Source organism: Sprattus sprattus, assembly GCF_963457725.1.
Source record: "Sprattus sprattus genome assembly, chromosome: 12".
Classification (NCBI taxonomy): domain Eukaryota; kingdom Metazoa; phylum Chordata; class Actinopteri; order Clupeiformes; family Clupeidae; genus Sprattus; species Sprattus sprattus.
In genome coordinates, this window is record NC_137910.1 from 23,993,945 (window position 1) to 24,014,713 (window position 20,769).

Below are 20,769 nucleotides of genomic sequence, written 5' to 3' on the forward strand. Positions count from 1 at the left end.
GCTGTTACAACCATAGTTTTTCAGGAGTGTAATCCCCCCTCCCCAAGTTCATTCATGATCAAAAGTTAACTTTCCTGATATTTGAAAAGTCTGAGTTAGTCATAGGCATGTTTAGAGAGCCACAAAATACAAAACAACAATGGAAATGTTTCACCCAGAGGCCTCGAAGCCGCATGAAAAGAGTAGCACATGAAGTTTGAAGTTCTTCTTCCATTATTTTTCAGTTACATATATAGGTTAAGGTTTTATCTTGCCTCCTTTTGTCATATTCAATGTTTTTCCACTCCTATTGTTAGCTAGCACAATAGCCTCCCCCAAACCTTACCCTGGTACATAATTCCTAGCGTAGCGGTATCTAGCTGCTACCCCTTCTCACCAGTGAGCTGAGACAGAACAAGCTGGGAGGGAACAAAGGTTGAATTCCAAACTCAGGGTGCAGAGCCCATCAAAACCTACCCAACATGCATTGCATATGTTTAGCTTTAGTTCAAAATCCCTTTTATTGTCTAACAAGAATACTAAACAATACAGGTGGAAGAAAAAAAAAAAATGTAGTATAGTATCGCGACACAGCGGCACCAAGTATACAGATATTTATTAATTTCATATTTTCATCTTGATGTTTTTTGTATTTACGTATACTTGGTTAACATTACTTCTGAAGTCATTCTTCTTTTGCATCACAGCGAAAATGGGAAAGGAAGTCAGGGTCGAGAACAAATGTACTGCACCACGTATACGTAAAATCACAGAATAAAATCATAATACTAGCTGTATCGTAAAATGTAAAGAAAAGCAATAATATCGTATCGTGCCCCAAATATCCTAATAGTATCGTATTGTCACCTCTGTGGCAATTCCCTCCCTTACTAAATAAGTTCATTGTAGTCTTGGAAAGCATTTCCACTAGCAGACTATGATGCTAAATAAAAACAATCTGGTCTGTGAGAGCCTGAGGGCCAACAACATGGAAATCAGACATCCAGGGCCTTTTCATTCAGTTTCATTCAGGATCTCTCCTCATTTCACCTTCCAACTCGCAGACAAACTTCAATGCCATCCCGTCCACTTGAAAGGACCACTACATTTAATAGACACTCCGAAGGGGGGCTTGGAATAGCCAGCTGAACAAATATATATTTTCTCTTAATAACTTAACCTGCAAGGGTAATCTCTGGGGATGTTCTGAACACAAGACGATAGGGATTTACCCACAATCTCTCAGTGATTCCTGTTCATTGAAAATCTTAACCTCAAGGATGGATTTCTCAGGGATTGGGTTGGGAATAATCCAAGGAAGCAAGAGAGGAGGGTCATACGCATTGTTCCCGGTATAAGACCTGAGCACTTATCTTGGGGAGTTCAAAGACCTCGCACAAATACAGCTGCCTGTTCCGATAGACGTGCAATCTGTCACGAGTCTCCAGCCATGCAGCCCCTATCGGGACCAGCACTTTCCATTTGTAATCACTCAACACATGCACAGTACAGAGGGCAAACCCCCCCAAAAACACATTTATGCTCATAGTTATCATGAGGATTGCAACCTACCACCCTTTCCCCTCCTGCCCACCTCCCTCTGCATCAGCCAGCCCCAAAAAACTGGAGGGGGGCAGGGTGAGTGGTGGTGGTGGGGGGCATAACGAAATCCAATGATTTATTTAGAAGGCTCAGGGGTATTTTGCCCTGTTGCTCCAGGGGCCTAAGCACCACTGCTTTGAAGTACAGAGCCGAGTGAGCAGATGTAGAAATGGAAGGATGCCTCACATTGAGAGAGGCTTTCAAAAGATTAGAGTTCATCTGAGATCAGGGCTAAGCTATTTTGGACATCCATCACCCCCCCTGTAAATAAGTCAACTGGCAATGGGAGAGAAAGGGAAAAAAGTGCTCACCTCCTTCGGTTTGCCCATTTGTAAAAAATGGCCAAATCTGCAGACACTGCCATCCTGCTACAAATCGTTTGCACGGTCACTTCTAGAAGGCGAGAGATGGGCAAACGTGCTGAAGTTGGCTGAACATTATGTACTGTACTGCACATTACCTCTTCATAAGAGCTCATAGAGAGACTGAAGTGGCTCTGTGGCAAGTCTTTAGAAGAGCGGCTACCAACACAATGTGAAAGACACAATCTTCTTCAACATTTCAGAAGCCAAGGCAGCAAGGCCAACACAGGTTATTAGCACAAGGGATATAATATTTTGAGTGGAAAAGCAGCAGAAGCACAGACTGGCCTTGACTATATTTGACTACTTGTGATTGCAGTATGTGTCAAGATATTTGCATAAATGACTGGGTCATTGACTATATAAATTTGACAAATTATGAACCTCACGTTCTTGGTAGGTAAGACTAAAGGGAATGTTGGACAATTAAATAATTGCTATGTGTGAAAATGTGTCAATAACTGCTTATTCATTAAGTGTGTGCCCCAATCTTGCTTGTTAAGAGTGATTGCCACAGAATACAGATCAATTCACTACACAGGGAAATTACACAACACAAGATAGACAATCTCTATGTCAGGCATTGAAATTATTATACTTCAAAAGAGAAAGATGGAAAGGGCTTGTTAATTGCTGCTTTTGAATGGACATTTCTTTATGTTGGCTCCAAGACTCCTTGTGTTCTCTGACTAAAATGCATCAGAAATCTCTTAAACAAGATGGAGCTTGATCTCCACCTACTGGTGAGGGAATAAGAACTGCATTGCACAAGTGGCACAGGGAACTAAAAATCAACAACAACAGCAGCTAATCAACAACACTAGATTGTCAAAACGTGAACCGCGTGTGAGCCTGAAGACAGTCCTGGCAAAAGCACAATGACAGAAATGCCTACGAACATTTGATGGGTAGGTGAGGAAAAGGGAGGAAGAGAAAGGGAGCAGAGCCACCCTGTCACACAGGCCTGAAACGCTCATGAGCTTTCTGCCATCGCAATGACAGCAGGGTTAGAGCCGCTAAATGCATCTATCCCTGTGGCAGTCAGTGGCTGACGAACACTGTAGCCCTGTGGCACCTTCTGTTTTAATGGATTGATTAGGCTGAGAGGCAATCCAAAACTTCAACCTGGCGCAATGTGACTTTCAGTAATAAAGACACTCTCGACTGGATCGTTTTGATGTTGACGTTTCACGGCTCAGTGAGAAAGCCATCATGCCTTCCTGCTTCCTCTCGCTTCTCCAGAGTCTCCCGCACTGCTGGCGTGTTCATATTTATTTGACAAAGACAGCTGCTCATATTCCACCGACTGACAGAAGTGGGATGAGACCAGAGAGGAAGACAGCAAATAAAAGGATGACAGACATTTGTCATCAAGAACACTAAAGCAAACAAAGAAAGAAAAAACAAATCAAAGCTTGCATGACTGTGTTGGGGGGGGAGGGGGGGGGGAAAGACGAAAAGAGAAAAAAAGATACAGCACAGTAGATACAAATCGGTCCCTCACACAGATCCAGCCGGCTCACACACCTGCATTTTCTGCTTCTACACGAGCCTTTTACCTCCCAGTTCAGACGGCCGGTGGCTATTTCACCATTTAAAGGCAACGAGCGGATCAGGCCCGTGCTCCCGGTCCCTGAGCCATGATCACAAGCCTGCATGCCACAGGCCAGGAAATGTCAACCCCTCTGTGCCATCATCCGCCCTCCGACTCCTTCATCCACCTCCTTAAGATGGGATGGTGTGTGTGTGCGTGTGTGTGTGCGTGTGTGTGCGTGTGTGTGCGTGTGTGTGCGTGTGTGTGTGTGTATGTATGGGGGGTGGGTGCCACTGCTCAAGGTCTTCACACTCTCCATCCATTTGAACACTGATGCTTCCTCTCCCTCGGCTACCCCTAAGCCCCTTAGAGAGCCCATGCCGCATACAAAGCAGACTTTTCTTTTTATCTTCTCTCCAGTGATGCTTTTCCCCTTCGCTCCCCTCACCACAACGCATGGACACACAGACACACACACACAGACACACACACATACACACAGAGACACACACACACACACAGACACAGACAAAGACACACAGACAGACTCTGTTTTCGTCCCTGTATGTTTGGACACCTGTGTGTTCTGTAGGTCTCTGTCAGACGGCCATGGAGCCTCTGGTTCAGCTCATATCCATGTGTTAAGAGCAACATCTCTTGCTTGGTTGACCACCACAGCCATGACCGTGGCTACATCTCCAGTTCCCTCTCCCGTCAGAGCACAACTCAGAGACACGCTGGGCGCCACTCCTAGTGAGAAACTAATAGGACATCAGTAGAAACACTAACAAAAAGAAAAGTGTGTTTTTGTAAAGGCCTCTCTAGGAATTCAGCAAAAACCTTGCCAAATAACTGTTGGGTGAGCCGACAGGACTGATTATTAACAAATGTCTTCATGTTATCTTTATGATACTTCCACACAATTAATGTCGGGGAGAATGGCTGCTCGTTTAATCCGAAGACAGTACTGAGCTCGCTTTTTGTTTGTTGTTTGAGAGCACATTGAACCGATTTGGACCAAAGTGTGACCAGTTTTCCCCATAGAATGAAATTAAATCTGTGATAAATGAGATCACAGTGATTTTGCATGCATACCACATTTGACGTTTGTGTACATGTCAGGTGTACAGAACAGACATTATCCATGTTGTAACTTAGCCATGGTGGTAATGTATACAAGATTTGTGAAAAAATAATAGGACAATATAAACAATAGGAGGCCCAGGGTCGACCTTGCAGCCCTAAACTAGACGAAGGGGCAGAAAATACCACGAAACTGTCAGACAGAAAGAGACAGATAGGATGGAAAGACTGGCAATGTATCTGCTCATGGTATCCAAACACTGCACATGGCCAACTGATGGTGAACTTCTGCAAATTGAATAACCAGGATGCCTAAGCTCAGCTTGAGGCATGAGAAAATATCCCCCTGTGGCATTCCAGCCATCCTGCACAGACTATCCTCAAGGACAAATGGCAAGTTTGTGATTCTAAGACGCCTTCTTGATGCAACTTGCTATGCGTGACTTGCGTGTGTCATTTACCAGCACAGGGGTTATTTAACTGAATTCTGAAGGTATTGTTGTCAGACAGAGTGGGGAAACCATGTGAGTATGTACAGTTTGTAGCGTATGCTATCATTTGGCACATCGGTAATTACACAAATTCACTTTTTAAGTAGACACCAACAACACACATCCAACAAGCCCCTATCATTTGGTCAATTCAGCTCTTCATAGAGTTCGTTTTGGGTTAATCATTTAGCAACACACCATTCTGTGATGTGGACTATGAAAGCAGGAAAACAGAATGTTCCATGACGATGTCTTTAAATTTAATTCTCAGTAATTCAAGACAGCAAATTACTTCCAGTTACATGGGAGATAAAAGGATAAAAAAAACTGAGATTGGAGCAGTTCCGATAAATGGATTGGTTGCTGTGGAATGCCTGTGCATCAATACAAATAAATACCAAGAGTCCAGGCTGCAGTGGATGTGCCTTTAAAAGTATCCCTCAGATAAAGTTTGCTTTAAGGGCACTTTCCTCAGGACTTATTTGACAGAATCCCAAAAAAATCAATTGTGGCCGCAAAATCATATTTGCTCGTCTGAAGGACAAAGCGGCAGCAGCAGCTCGATGGTAGGATTGCATAGACCCTACCTGCACTGTCACAGCTAATGCTATCATGCCATTTCCCCGACAGAATGAAGCGCCTTGGACTGGCTGGGTTTTTAGCCGGGAGACAGATTGTCTCCCATGAGCTTGGCATTCCTAAACAGACGTCCCCGCACACAGGCTCTGACAGGCTGTTGGGCCGGCATCTGCTGCAGAACTCTAATGGCTGATGATCAAGCGTCTGTGACGTGACTCAATTTACCAAAATTAAGGGGGGAAAAAAGAAGAAAAAGAGGAGGCGGAAGAAGAAACAGAGGATGGGAAAAAATCCCCCAGCACACCTACGGGGGAAGCCGGGGGAGAGTAAATGAAGGAGGCTTCATGGCGGCAATGAAACAATCTTCAACAATAATACACCTAATAGATCACAAGTGTGGGCTTGACATTTATTTTAATAATGCCCATTAGCCAATCCGCCTGATGCCTTTGCTGGTGATTTTGATGGTATGCACAGCAACACTCCACAACCCCCAATAGGTTTTGATCTGTCTCTTCAGTACCACTCAAGAGAGATTTGGTGGTCCCAAAATATCCCAATAAATCCTCTTTATTGTCATAATGTTGATGTGATTTGTATGTTATTCCACATGTAAGTAAGTGAATGTCACACATACAGGCATATCATATCTATTCATGTAAAGCACCTAGACACAGAGGTTATTTCTTTGAGCTTATGTGAGTGTGTGTGGTTTTGAGAGGGTGAGGGTGCGTATGAGTGTGATTGTGATTGTGAGTGTGAGTGTGAGTGTGAGTGTGAGTGTGAGTGTGAGTGTGAGTGTGAGTGTGAGTGTGAGTGTGAGTGTGAGTGTGAGTGTGAGTGTGAGTGTGAGTGTGAGTGTGAGTGTGAGTGTGAGCGAGTGCATGTTAGTGGGGGTTAGAGTGAGGGTGAGGGTGAGTATGGGTGTGAGTCTAAGTGGGGTGTGATTGAGTGAGTGTGTGTGAGTGTGAGTGTGAGTGTGAGAGTGAGTGTGAGCGTGAGCGTGAGCATGAGCGTGAGCGTGAGTGTGAGTGTGAGTGTGAGTGTGAGCGTGAGCGTGAGTGTGAGTGTGAGTGTGAGTGTGCATGTTAGTGGGGGTTAGAGTGAGGGTGAGGGTGAGTATGGGTGTGAGTATAAGTGGGGTGTGATTGAGTGAGAGTGTGTGTGTGTGTGTGTGTGTGTGTGTGTATGTATTTACGCTTCTGTGTGGGCCATGCATTAACTGATAGCTTAACTGTTGTATCCCCTCTGACAGGACGACCCCTGTGACCCTGAGGAGTGCAGTCACTTAACTCCAGAAATCCCAGAAGGTCTCTCACTAATAAAATCCTCCATTAACTTTACAGCAAACTACAGCTAATCACTGCTAGTATCTATAGCTACTGACAGGTCACTGCAAAGACAAATGTGACCATGACAATGAGACCAGGACTGACACATCTGAGACCATAGGTAGATTGGATTTTGAAAAAGAAAGGAAAACAAACGAATTGCTTTTCCTGAATATTTGTATTATTATTAATATTATGTAATATCAAGTAAAAATAAAGATTGAGAGGTGAGAGGTGCGGGCTCTCCTGACCAGAAACTAGAAACTAAAGATGTGGAAATGCAGAAGCATCTTATGCAACATAGCCTACTTACTGTAATATCCATACAGGACTGTGTCTTCAATTTGTCCTCTTGTTTCATTGTTTGCAGCCCAGTCCTGTAGAGAGAGAAAAAAAAGTAGTGCACAGTCTTTAAAAAAAGAAACTTTATTTGCAGATGCGTACAAATGAGATGCTGCCTAACCTACAGACACCTAACACCGTTGGGACTTTCACAAGCACCTCTGCTCTGAAAGCCCTGCTGAGGGGCCGTTCTGTTACTTTAAGCGGGGAGATTCAGTGCGCTCTCTGAAAAGCGAACAGCAGTCTGCCAATTAGGGTCAGCGTGGATAGCACCTCACTTTGAGGTTCACTCAGATTGTGTAATGATTCAGATGCTCGGCTAACGCAATTAGCTGCTGCCACACACCATGGCATCACACAGTTACTGAAGTATGCACAGCACAGGCTGGACACTTCACTCCCATCAGGGATAAAAACAAGTCTTACACAAGGGAAGGAGGAAGAGCCCAAATAGGACATTTGATTAATTCGATGCGTATCAACGCAAACACATAATGTCGAAAGGCTTTGAAAATCATGATTTCACATTAAGTCTTTCCACATAATGACATCATTACATGAATGCACTTATAATACTTCGCTATGTGCTGCTGTGTACTCCTAAAGGACGAATTCAAAGGGTGCGAGGCATCCGGCATTGGACAAAACATCATCATTAGCATGTTAAAAGATTTAAAAAAAAATCTATGGCTAATTGCATACAGTGGGTCACTGCAATGCTATTAGGGCATGACGTTTCTTTCGTCAGATTTTTCTTCTTCTCAATCCTTTCCTTTGTGACCAGAGATTCCATCAAAAACGTGACCTGACACCATGATGACTCACGGGTTTTCAAAGCTGATCCAAATGCCAGAGAGAATTGCTGTTGACTGCGCTGAAGTAAATCATTCTTTTCTGCTGCTAGTGGGGCTGGTGTACTCTATCCAAGCCCTGAATCCACCGCGTGGCCCCAGTAGCTCGAGATCAAACCCTGCATCACATTGAAATGCTACGCAACACAACTGATATCCTCTGCTAATCAAATTGGGAAGCCTTTAGAAAAACAATTCTGTAGCCATAAAACAAGATGCTGAACATACTTCAAATGTATATGACAACAGCAATATACTACAACAAGCAGACATCCAAGTGTCATGTTTATATTATAGAGTAAGTGCTCTGTCATAGGACACAGCTATAATTCATTATTAGGGGGAAAAATCTCTGCAGTTGAAAACTTACAGTGGGCTCTAATGTAAATGGTCTGAGGGGGGGGGGGGGGGGGGGTAAACAATGCAAATGCATGGGAGATTTATGCTAGAGGATTGCACAAACAGTCCAAGCCCACGCAGAAACAAAAACTGGAGTAGACAGCCTCCCCAGTGTACTTAATGCATTGGGCCTGTATAAAAGCCATTTCAATCTCGTTTGGACCGACTCCTCAAAAAAAAAAAATGAAAATTCAGGCTTTTAGAAAATAGCATGGATAGATTTAAGCACTTTGGTCTGCACCACAACCCGCCACCCCCCTCCCCCAAGCCCACCACCCTACCCTCAACCCTCAAGCAATCCGTCCAAGTTTGGAATTATTAGCGGGCATCATCAGTCATCTCTGTGACCTGCCTGGCATTACCATAATCTCCTTAGGGTAGAGCTACTGGAGGTAAACGCTAGCGTGTGTTGTGTGTTGTGGGCTTTCTCCTCCCTTGCTGCTCTGCACACTGAACAGGCGCTCTGCAACAGCACGAAGCAGACAGGCCAGCCGAATCAGGTTGGATAGACACCGTATGCAAGAACTGTAGAACGCTCTTACTTGTGTATCTCCACTTGCATTCATCTTCCTAAATTGTAATGACAGGTTGTCCTTCAAATTAAAAATCAACCACTGGGGAACATGTAAGCCCACTAACATTCATTTCATTCATTTTGCACTCACTTCAGTATTGATCCGACACGTTTGCCTTCATATTTTGCAGCTCATTGCAAAATGTGCCACTGATCCAATTATCTCAGCTCGATCTTCCAGATTTGCGCGAGGTCTGTGGTATGCATTTGAAATGTGCAACTGTGTGCGTGAACTAAATTATACAGCATTTGACTATTTCACAGACATTTCCATAGTAATCTGTGGTCTGTTATCAAACCACTTTTAAGAAATCCTGACACTGGTCAGTCATATGTAATACTCACTCAAGCTTCAATTCATTACTGAACTAATTAGATTTTAAGCCTCTAGATTTATATCTGTCCATAATAAGATTAGTGCAGCGCACTATCAAGAAAATGACTGATAGGCCGGCCGAGCCCTGAATAGATCTGATTCCAAGGCCTATAGGCTATCAGGACTATCTAAGCAAATGGACTGAACTAATACCTTGTAGGTGCCGTTTGGGAATTTCATGAAGGACACCAAGAAGATATCCACAGGGAGGAGGGCAGACGTTATAAGAGCAACAGCCAGGGAACATATTGCAGTGATGGTTGAGACCACCTCACTCTCCCTGCGACTCTGATACTTCCGGATGTAGACCCAACAGAACACCAAGATGACCTAGGGGGGAAACAAAACAAACGCTGTTTCAGCAAGTATTCAGTGCATGCAAGCAAGGCAACACACAATTCAACAATGAAATAATACATATTTATCCATTTCACTGCAACAGATGATGTTCTTTATACATCAGGACTTTTTATGTCAAGACTAGATTTGTACTCTTCTTCCTTACCTCAAGCTACATTTCTTTGCTGCAGCCAAGCAAAGGATCATTGGACACCTTGTTTTCAATCTGAAGACTCTCTTGGCTTCATGCCTTGTTTAAGAGTGCAAGTAATCTTGGCATATGCTGTAATCTATTTACCCAATCACAACCGATTTTGATAAGCCAAGCCGCAAAGACCAATAATACATAAATGGTAAGATAGTTTTAAACTAAGACTGAGGAGCAATAAACCTCTACTTAATGCCAAATAATGCAGGTTTTTATGTAAGGGATACTGCAAAGTACTGTTCTTGAAAAATAAATCTTGACAGGAGGAACAGGACCCCAACGCACAGCGGAGCGACAGCCTATACATTATTCTGCTTATTATATGATTATTTGCTATTAAAAGGCATTTCAACAAAATATGTCTTTTTAAAGGATTCTGTTGGCATTTCTGGGCTTCTTCAGACAATAGAACTTAAAAGTTTCAGGTGTTGGGTAACAACTTATGACTTGCTGACTTAGTGACATTGAATTTTTGTAACAACAAGTGAACTACTTGCAGAAGGATATAAAACACAAAACACAGAAGCACAAAACCCCTTGGTCAACAATTTTTTTTCAGTGGTCATTATCAAGAAATATTGAAATATTCTGTATCAAAGTTTCTTATAGTAACTAAGTTTCTTAAAGTATACTTTTATAAGTACTTATTTATGGTATATTGTCATGTGAAGTAGAAATAAACACACCAGTCTGTCCCACTAGCTGCATAGACCATACCCTATGTAGTTTTGTGCTATGGAATGGAAACCCCACAAAACATCAGACAAGCTGGACAACAGCACATCTCTAAATAAATCATTGCCGAATATATCAGTTAGCAACCTATTTAGCTTTTATCAGTGCCAGCTCTGCTGATGGTGTTTGTGTAGCAAGAGAGAAACACTCTTTGGCTAGTATGTCTGTTTCATTCCCATTTCGATCGGGTGTTACATTTTAATGAGGCCATAATCCTCTCACTGCATGTCTGCTAACTACCCAACTAAATGGCCAAAAGGTAAACAACTGCTGGGAAATGGATAAGGGAGATTTAACTCCTCTGGCACTATGACATTTAATTAACCTGCCAGATGACATGCTGGGCTGAATTTCATTAATTCTTACCTTGTAAACTCTGAACTAAATTAAAAAAAAAAAAAAAAACGTCACAGAGCTGTTGTTATTTAGGCCTGAGCTATGAATTTTGTTGATCTGCACAAGTTGTACTGTGGTGGACAAGCATGCAAATGCTGTGGAATCATCTGGTGCAGAAAGAGGGAAGTGAAATTGATGCGATGATGAGTCAGGCTATATAAGCCTACACAAATGCATAGATGCAAATCTAAAAAGGAAGTAAAAGAACAAGGGGAAAGAGCTCTAGTCATTATCAGTTGCATTGTGCAACTGCTGTTTCAAAGCAATATAGCTCTGTGCTATGTAAGGTATCTAGGGCAGTCAATGACACTGACTTGTAGACAGGTTATCTGTTCTCTTAAATCCCTGGTGAGAATGTTGGTGTTGAGAATCAGGTCCCTGTGGACTATCACTTAGTGAAAGTAGCCTGTTTGAAACTTTTTTTAAAGATATTGAAGTCCACTGGGAATTAAGAGGGCAACATTGTACTGTGTGAAGTGCATAAAAAGTAAAGTGTCACTAGTCACATTTTTTTTGTAAAAATCAGAGATGTACCCCATAATGCATACAGTTAGGAAATTAAGAAAATATCAGCACTATTCCGAAAGGCTTTCCTTATCTAGGTGAGGAAGATAACGTTAATTCCTCCAAGGTATTATGCAACTGAAAGTCACCCATCCTTTCATTGTTCATTCTTTAAGAGCAAGAGGAGACTATAAACCACGGTCTGATGACGTCTTTTTTGACATCGCAGTAGACTTTTTAACACAAAACAACAGGTCTTGGGCTGATTCAAACCAGCAAGGTCATATTCCATGCGCGCGCACACCACTGTGAGGACACTGCTTAAACCAATCCCCTGTGATCAAGGGATGCCGTTTTCAGACAGGATCAATTAGAGGCCTGCTCTCTTAAGCCGCTGGCGGAGCATCCTGTCAGATAGTGGCTCCACGCTCAGAATGTAAACCAGTTCCCGCTGAGCAGATTGCATGAATTAACAGGAGAAGGTTTTGTGAGGTGCAACTTCTCATGTTGTTAAGTGTAAATAAAATACTGGGAACATTAAACTGTGATAACAAACAGCCTGAAGCAGTCTGCTGCTGTGTTTTAATGAACCCAGAGAAAGCATTGGGGAGATTTCATGGTGGAAATGCAAGCAGACTTGTCTCTGTGCGCTTAAGTGTTATAAAGTGTTGACGAACCTCATTGATTATGCGTTTAATAAGTGTTTACTAATGTTCTTGATAGCCTGAGTCTTCACGTTGCCCTCTGCTATTTCATTTTAATGCTCAGTCTTTCGCTCCTTCCACAGCTTCATGAATTCGTTAGCTTATTTGATCCCTAACCACAAAATCTCTAATAGACGGGCTCTGACCTCACTCACTGTCAGGTTTTACCGCTAACGTCACATGTCATGTTACACTAATGACATGATTAAGTGACAACTTAGCCCCTTCAACTCAGTTTCAAACGCACCAGAGTTGGCTATATTAAATGTCTAACTGACAACTCTCAACGCTGATGTTGTTTTGTTTTGATTGCAGGTCGATGGTGACACGTCAAACAATGTGATATGACAGGCGTTATCGCCCATAATGGAGACATTGCATTGTACAGCGAACAAGGGGAACAAAACATAGGAATGTTGACAGTCCATGAATACAATGCCTCAAATGTTTACGTACTAAAAGCTATCTGACGTTAGATTAATGTCGACTATAAACTTCAAAACAATAAGCTAGCTTGTCTAGCTAGCAAGCTAGCTACTCTGTATGTTAAGCCTTATGGACCGTTGTATACAGTTTTATCTTTTCATTAAATTAGGACGTTATCCAAGGTGGTGGGTGCAGGGTTCAAATCGTATCTTACCAGAAGTACAATTGCAAAAATGGACCAGCCAAGGACCGATTCCGTTAGCAGTGCATCTGTAGCCGCCATTTTCATTTTACTTCCTGCAACAAATAAGGCTAACCACGTGTTTGAATTCACGTCACGCAGAGGGCGGGGATATTTCTGCCCAAGTTTAGTCGAACCTTCTGTTCCAGTACATTCTAGAAAGCTTCCAAAAGTCCAGGGGACTATTGTATGTGCATTCTGTCAGCTAAAGCTCCCACATACTGAAACACAGAAGCACACTCGTTTTCTTCCCACTTTTCTTTAGAATACTGTCTTGGTTACGCCCCCCCCCCACGACCCAATAAGTCTGCCCTTAATGAAGGAAGGGATGGTAATTTGAGGTCTTACCCAATACAGATCAATCTGCCTGATGTATGCCTAACTGCTAGACTCTGGGAGAGTGACAGTTTAAGAGCCAATAAATCCCTTTCCTAATCACCCATAATTCTTTGTCTGCCTCAGGATCAAATGCCAAATAATGAAAGCCACAACTTTTAAAATGTTTAAATGCTTATGTTAAACACTTTTTAATAAGAAAAGGCAGATAACACAGCCAACATCTTTATGAAACTTTTTTGTAGTCATTTACCATTCTGTTTCACTACAAAATTCAAAGGTGTCATAGTGGGAGGTGACAGGTCAATGAGTAGGCTAATTAATAAAACTTGTCCACCGTATTCTCAAATATTAAAGTTAAGCTCAGGTAATTAGCAGACTCTGTCATCCAATGTTACACAACATAGCACTGACCTCTGTCATAATGAAGTGCTTCGAGCGGCTAGTTAAATCCTTCATCTGCTCCTTACTGTCTCCCTCCCTGGACCCTATGCAGTTTGCATACCAGTCCAATAGGTCTACTGACGATGCCATCGCATGCACACCGCCCTCTACCACCTGGACAAAGGGAATACATACGTAAGAATGCTTTTCATTGACTATAGTTCCGCATTCAACACCATCATCCCATCCAGACTCATCGCCAAGCTCATAGACCTGGGACTAAGCACCTCCATATGCAGGTGGATCTTTGACTTTCTGACGGGGAGGCCACAGGTGGTGAGAATCGGTGACCGCACCTCATCCACAGTAATCACCAACACAGGTACCCCCCAGGGCTGTGTGCTCAGCCCCCTCCTGTTCTCCTTGTTCACGCATGACTGTGCGGCTACGCACAGTTCAAATCTCATCGTGAAGTTTGCTGACGACACAACCATTGTGGGCCTCATCACTGACAACGATGAGGCAGCCTACAGAGAGGAGGTTGATACCCTGACAACATGGTGTCAGGTTAATAACCTCTCTCTTAACATCAGTAAAACAAAAGAGATGATTGTGGATTATAGGAGACGGCAGGAGGAAGAGCATGCGCCCCTATACATCAATAGATCTGTAGTGGAAAAGGTCAGTTGCTTCAGGTTCCTTGGGGTGAACATCAGCGATGATCTCACCTGGTCTGTTCACGCGAACAAGGTGGTGAAAGCGGCCCGAAAACGCCTTTTCTTTCTCAGGAGACTGAAGAAGTTTGGTATGGAATCAGGCATCCTCACTAACTTTTATAGGTGTACTATAGAGAGCATCCTGACTGGTTGCATCACAGTGTGGTACGGGAGCTGCACAGCCAAGGACCGTAAGGCCCTACGCAGTGTGGTCAGGTCTGCGGAGTTTATCATAGGCAGGGAGCTCCAAGCCCTGCAGGACATCTTCCATACACGATGCATCAGGAAAGCTGGCAGGATCCTTAAAGACTGCTACCATCCATCCTATAAACTTTTTTCCCCTTTGCCATCTGGTAGGCGTTACCGAAGTATTCGATCTCGCACCCGCAGATTGGAGAGCAGTTTCTTTCCCAGGGCCATCAGGCTTTTAAATGGACAGTGATACAGTTTGATACACATTTGATTTGTCTTTAGGTTAGTATAGGTATATTAGGTTAGTTTAGGTTACTATGTGTATTATATGTTTAGCAGATGGTATTGTATATTTATATTTATTATATGTGGAATTTATGTTCAGAGTACTTATATGTTAGGTTATGTTATGTTATGTTATTTTATGTTATGCTATGGTAGGTTGTTGTGCGGTGTCTTGTCCCAAGAATTTCAATGCCCAGTCTGACTCTGTTTTTCTGTGTATATGACAAATAAATACTTGAACTTGAACTTGAACTTGATTGGTATGTGCCATATACTGTATGTACCATGCTATGCCATATGCACCCCCGACCCGTCTCTTTCCTTTTCAGTATCTTAATGAGAGAGGAATTGGCCAGAGCTAACCAGAGGACTCACCAGCTATGTCTGGTTGATCTATCATTTGTGTAGGTTAATAAAGCTACAGATGCAGGCTAGTCTACATTCTTTTACAAAAGATTAGGCTACAAAAACCAACGCAGAAGACCACATCTACCGGTTACACTGTGGACATTAGAAGTGACTATGAATCATCAGGGATGACTGCTCAGTCATCACTGCTTCACAAAAGTGGGCTTTAAAAAAAAATACACAAATAACGCTTTGTCTGAATGCATGTAAATGTCACCTACTCTTGTGGCATCTACCACGTGCCATGTATCACAGCTATGGGATGATGCTCTACTTTCTTTGGGACGCCCCATAGTTGCCAACTCAGCAATTTCCTATATTGAATTTTCATTCAGATTCACTCCTTGCCATATAGCCACTCTCATGATTATTGTTTAGTTTTCTTCATCTCCTTAAATGAGTCAGCCCAAAATACAAATATACCCCAGTGCAGTCATATTTAATGTTAGTCATTCTAAAAGTGAAAGGAGTCAGTTGATTGCAGAGGAGGATGGGAGAAAGGGACTGGTTCTTGATAATAAGCTGCTCTCGGAGGAACCAGGGTGAGTGAGAATGATCTCACTTTATAGACAGCTGGAGGGAATTCTACAGCATACAACAAAGTCTTTTTACACGTTTTTAAACTGTTTAAACTATACACATTTAAACTGAAAGTCAGAAGGACTTGGGGGGTCCAATTCAAAATTCCGGAATGATCCATGAAGGTTACCCCAAAGTAACCTAAACTTGTCAGTGGCAGCATCAAGGTTTTAGCACATCATTTAGTTTAGAATTCCAGCAAAAAGCATTACACTGCAACTTTCTTTAGCTAGGGGTATGGTAATGAAGAGGGAATTAAAAATGTGGTATGAAATGTATATTATAATATATAGTATGAACTAGCACCTTATGAGCTTAATATTAAACAAAGTTCATTGTTAGCTTTAAGGCAAAATATTTCCCAGACTTTCATAGCAGTCATGAGTACAGTTAGTTGACAGTTGCAGTCTTGCCTGCTGTTAATACTTTGAGATCAGAAAAAATAATTTTTAATTAGAAGAGCTAAGTTGTACTATGTATAGTGATCTTGTGCCTTATACTCTCTGCCCAGCATCTCTGTCCCTTTTGAACAATGATAACCTTTATGTTTTTATATTCTCTAATTCACATTAAAAGATGACAAAATCATGTAAATGTTTTCATTGACGTAAATCTTGTTTATCAGTGCTGTACACAGTGACAGTCAGATACAAGCTGCATAAAGTAGATTGCCAATGTAATGCATGTTGTGCTTACCAGTTATGACTCTGTGCTTTATTTATACACAGCATCAGTTTACCTACTTGGAAGCCAGGTTGAAGTCCATCCAGTCGCTATAGCGATTTTACCCAGCATGGAAAGTGATCAGGAAGGAAAGCAGACACTCCATCATCACTTCCGAAAAATGAAACTGACAAAATATTAGAGAGACAAATACCGTAAGGCATTAGATTATCGAGTGAACATAGCTTGAGGAATTTGATATCAGGTCACAAAGTGACCTCACACAACCTCAGAACTGATTACAAACTCAGAACTACAGTTACTTTGTAGAAGTAGAGTCTCTGCTTGTGATTGAAGGTCCACTCAGCTACAACATTGTCTGTTTGGGAATGAATGGGCCAAGTGTTTTGGTGTTTTGGCATCACACCCTGAAAAGCTTTTGACAGTGTTTCTCTCTATCTAAAATGATTTAACTGGTAAGTGTGTCTTGTTCTCAATGACAGGGACACAGAGGGTTGGGGGATGGGGTTGCTAGTGGCTTTCTCATGACGTGGGCTACTCTGTTCATTGCTCAAAGTGCTCCATATGATTGATTTTCAATGAGATCTTCCGTCGAATACTACTGTTTCGTGTTACTCTTCAGCAGTAGATGGCAAGTGTGGTAGTAAACCTTGAGAAAAGCCATTCATTACATTGAGGTATTGTTTGTATCTGTTCTTTATTGGCTTTGCCCTACACATGTTACCCAGCCAGTGGTGACTTGAAAGACAAAATGATAAAAAGGCTTAAGACTTAAAAAAAAACACTTCCTTCATAGTTCATCTTTGGGGATATACAATATGCAGTGCTGGTATGTATTGGTATGGTATGTATTTTAGTTAAAAAAAGAATTATCTGTATATTTTTTCTGTATATGCTCAAATTGACTTTGGAGAAACGTTTGGCAGTAGTTTATAGAATAAAACAAAAATATACATTTACTCAAACTTTTAGTAAAACCAGGTCAACGTATAATGGAACTAATAAATAAAATGGCGGTCTCTTCATTTTTTTTCCAGAGCTGCATATGGATTGTAGGTGTATTGATGGATGCATAGTATTTCAGCAGCCATTTCTTTCCCTTTTCCTATTGGTGTAAGGCAAAGGAGCAGGATTAAGCACATCTCAGACAACTGCCACACAAATATATCATCATATGAAGAAGAATGATAACGTTCATGAAGAGGTTTATCTCTTGGTTTACCTGTCATTGGGAATGGTGGTTGATAGCTTACCAAGCGCAAGCTCAGAATATATATTAGTATTGAAAACCTGCTGTACATTTTTGCAGTAGCAGTCAAGATGATAAAGAAGTCAGTTCAGATGTCATTCTTCAAACACTGCTTTACTACTACTTCTACTATGAACAGAATATGATGATTAATTGTGTTTAATAGTGATGGCTTGTAAAACATGTACCACTTGTATGTCAGGTTTATTCCTGTACAATCTATTCATTGGCAGGGTATCTGATTAAATTATTTGACCTGAAACATATATATTTTATGTCATTGGCTGAAAAATCTTTGTCTGCATACTTACTCATCTCTTTCATTGCTTTCTTGTCAAGTCTAAACGATCTGGTAAATATATCCAGTAAGCAATATATTGATGGCTAAAAATCTACTTTGGCAATTTACAGACCCTATGTATATGGTGTACCCATATCATCCAGGATTCAAAATACAGCAGAGGTCAAAAGAGTATCATATGACCTAAAGGGATATTGGCATATCCATTGTTTCTGTCATGCTTTGTTGAAAGATTATCTGAGGTCAATGTAAGGTCTGTATAGTGCTGTAGTGCCCTACAGTTATTTCTTTAAAGCGTATGACATGCTTTAGTACATTAATGATGTACCTGCTGAGTGTGTGGGTTAGAGTCAGCTGGACAGTGAACAATGAATTGCAACTCATAGAGTAAATTGCCTTGCGTTGACTGTGTTTTCCTTTCCTTTGAACCATTATGTTGAGTTTGCATGCAGTATGCCCCCTTAAAGGGATTCTGTTGGATTAGTAACTGGAGCGCTTTAGTGTCTGCTGTTCAGGGTTTTCAACCTCTCATTCAGATTCGATCAGTCACTTGGGTTGGATTGTTGACAGTGATATTGTTTGCCAAGTGCTTTAATGTGACCAAGTGGCAAAGCGCCTTTTACTGAATGCCTTTTCCAGTAAGCCATACACCTGGTCATTTAGAGCAAGGGAAACAATCATTTTTTGTTATGAAACCAAATGAAATTCATTTGGCAGGAAAAAAAGCTAGATGAGCATATGTCACCATATGAAAGCAGCTTACTTCATTTTTGAAAACAGCATTTTTCAAAAGCTACAAAACAGGTGTTGAGCAGGCCTGTTTGAGAAAAATCTTTTATGTACATAATGTTTTATGCTCCTTCTGTTTGCTTGGAAAGCAGCTATTTTGAATATTGGAAATGCAAAACTGAACACACACACTCAGCGCTGTTTGAGGACTAAACAGATGTCCAGAACTCATTAAGAAAAGTGATATTGGAGCTGTGCTTTGAATCTCAGTCAGGAGGTTTGAGAGAAATACAGGTTCCCAGAAGACAAAACCGATGCCTTTCAACGTGTAGAATCCATTGTCAAAGAGTCCTTTGTCAGAGCTATAGGTACACTATAATTCTGAATCCTTTGTTACAGTCAGCTATAGGTATACAGTACAATTCTGTTCAAAACCTTATTCGGTTTTTCCTTGCTTCCAGGCAAAACATTTTTGCTCCTACATGACCTTTCTCCGTTTTGGTTCCACACAGACCCAATTAGCTCTAACTAGGAGACATGGGGGAAGAAGAGAATGAATGGATAGGACTCTGAGGGAACCATAGAGGGCTTCTCTGCTCAGAGAAAACTTTAAAGTTAAAGCTGCTCTCAGCAATGATAGCATTTGCCAAACTTTTGCCCCCTGCAGTGGCCACTGAAGTCCATGTCATCCCTTTACTGTTCAGTGCACACACTAAATAGCAGAACGCAGGGATGCCCCTTCTCTTTAGAAAGCTCTCTAACAGGTTCTTTTAAAGAAGGACCATACTGAAATGTTTGAATTTATCACAGAACCATTTTTGTAAGGAGTTTTCTTCATAGCTATCAAAATACAGAGCAAGCTATCTCAGTATTCCAAAATACAGTGTCTTCAAAAACTTTAATATAAAATATGTGATGTCTTGGACATCCATCAAGAGAGGAAGGTGGGGTAGGCTATATCATACCTCCTTTAGGTCAGCAGACTTGCGGTGATCATGTTGTTCAGTCCATCACAGAACATACATCTCTGAATAATTAACTTTTTTACATGTAAATAACCAGAAAATGAATGCACCCCATGGTTTGATGGGATACATGTTTATATTGACAAAATAAACCAGTGTTTTAATTTAATAATTCAAACAAAACATTTCAGGCATTCTCATCGAAGCCAGAGTCAAAACTTGCTACATCATTTAGCTATGGGTGTCTGGAAGTTGTGCACTGAACTGGCACTACCCCACATACTTTCTTGAACTTAATAATGAGACAACCTCACACATTGCCAGTTATGAACAGCTGTTTGTAAAGTGGCCTGGTGTGTGGTCTGGCATATATTAACAGTGAGGTTGAAACGTAGTCAAATACAGTTCAAGTCAATTAAACGAATAGTAGTATGTTTAGCTAAAATCCTTTCTCAGACATTGCGAAACATTGGCATTTGACTCGGCTCGACAAAAATAGTCACAAACTCACGCAACTGACAGCGCGCCGGAAAAGGATTCCATACTTAATATTACCATTAAAAAACATTATGAACATGTGTTTTCCGTCGATAATACAAGTACATAGTGTCATAATCCATAACAGTGTCAAAAAATACTTGATATTTACAAATTATGTCGTAGGCTAAATTACAAGAACTAATGCTGGATCCGTACAATTATTCACCAAATATTTCTCTGTTATTATCAATGTTGGAGTTTTCATACTGAAAAAAGGAATAAAACAAAACGTGTTTATTCTCATGAAGTAAAGCGTCATCGCGGCAGGCTGTCCTCAATGAAAGTACGGGCTCCGTATTTTAGTAATGAGTGAGTGGGAGGGTCAGTCAGTGAGACTAATAAGGA

The 20,769-nt window shown here is 41.5% G+C and overlaps 1 protein-coding gene across 1 annotated transcript in view; it reads right to left on the reverse strand.

The window, feature by feature from the left end:
- lmbrd1 (LMBR1 domain containing 1) overlaps positions 1 to 13,107 on the reverse strand; it is a 70,554-nt gene extending 57,447 nt beyond the window's left edge. The window contains exons 1-3 of the mRNA XM_080848667.1: positions 13,030 to 13,107; positions 9,657 to 9,833; positions 7,275 to 7,338 (exon numbers count right to left, since the gene is read on the reverse strand). Coding sequence (XP_080704793.1) covers positions 7,275 to 7,338; positions 9,657 to 9,833; positions 13,030 to 13,104 — 316 coding nt within the window. The 5' untranslated portion in view covers positions 13,105 to 13,107. The remainder of the gene's footprint in view (positions 1 to 7,274; positions 7,339 to 9,656; positions 9,834 to 13,029) is intronic.
- Positions 13,108 to 20,769: the final 7,662 nt, after the last annotated feature.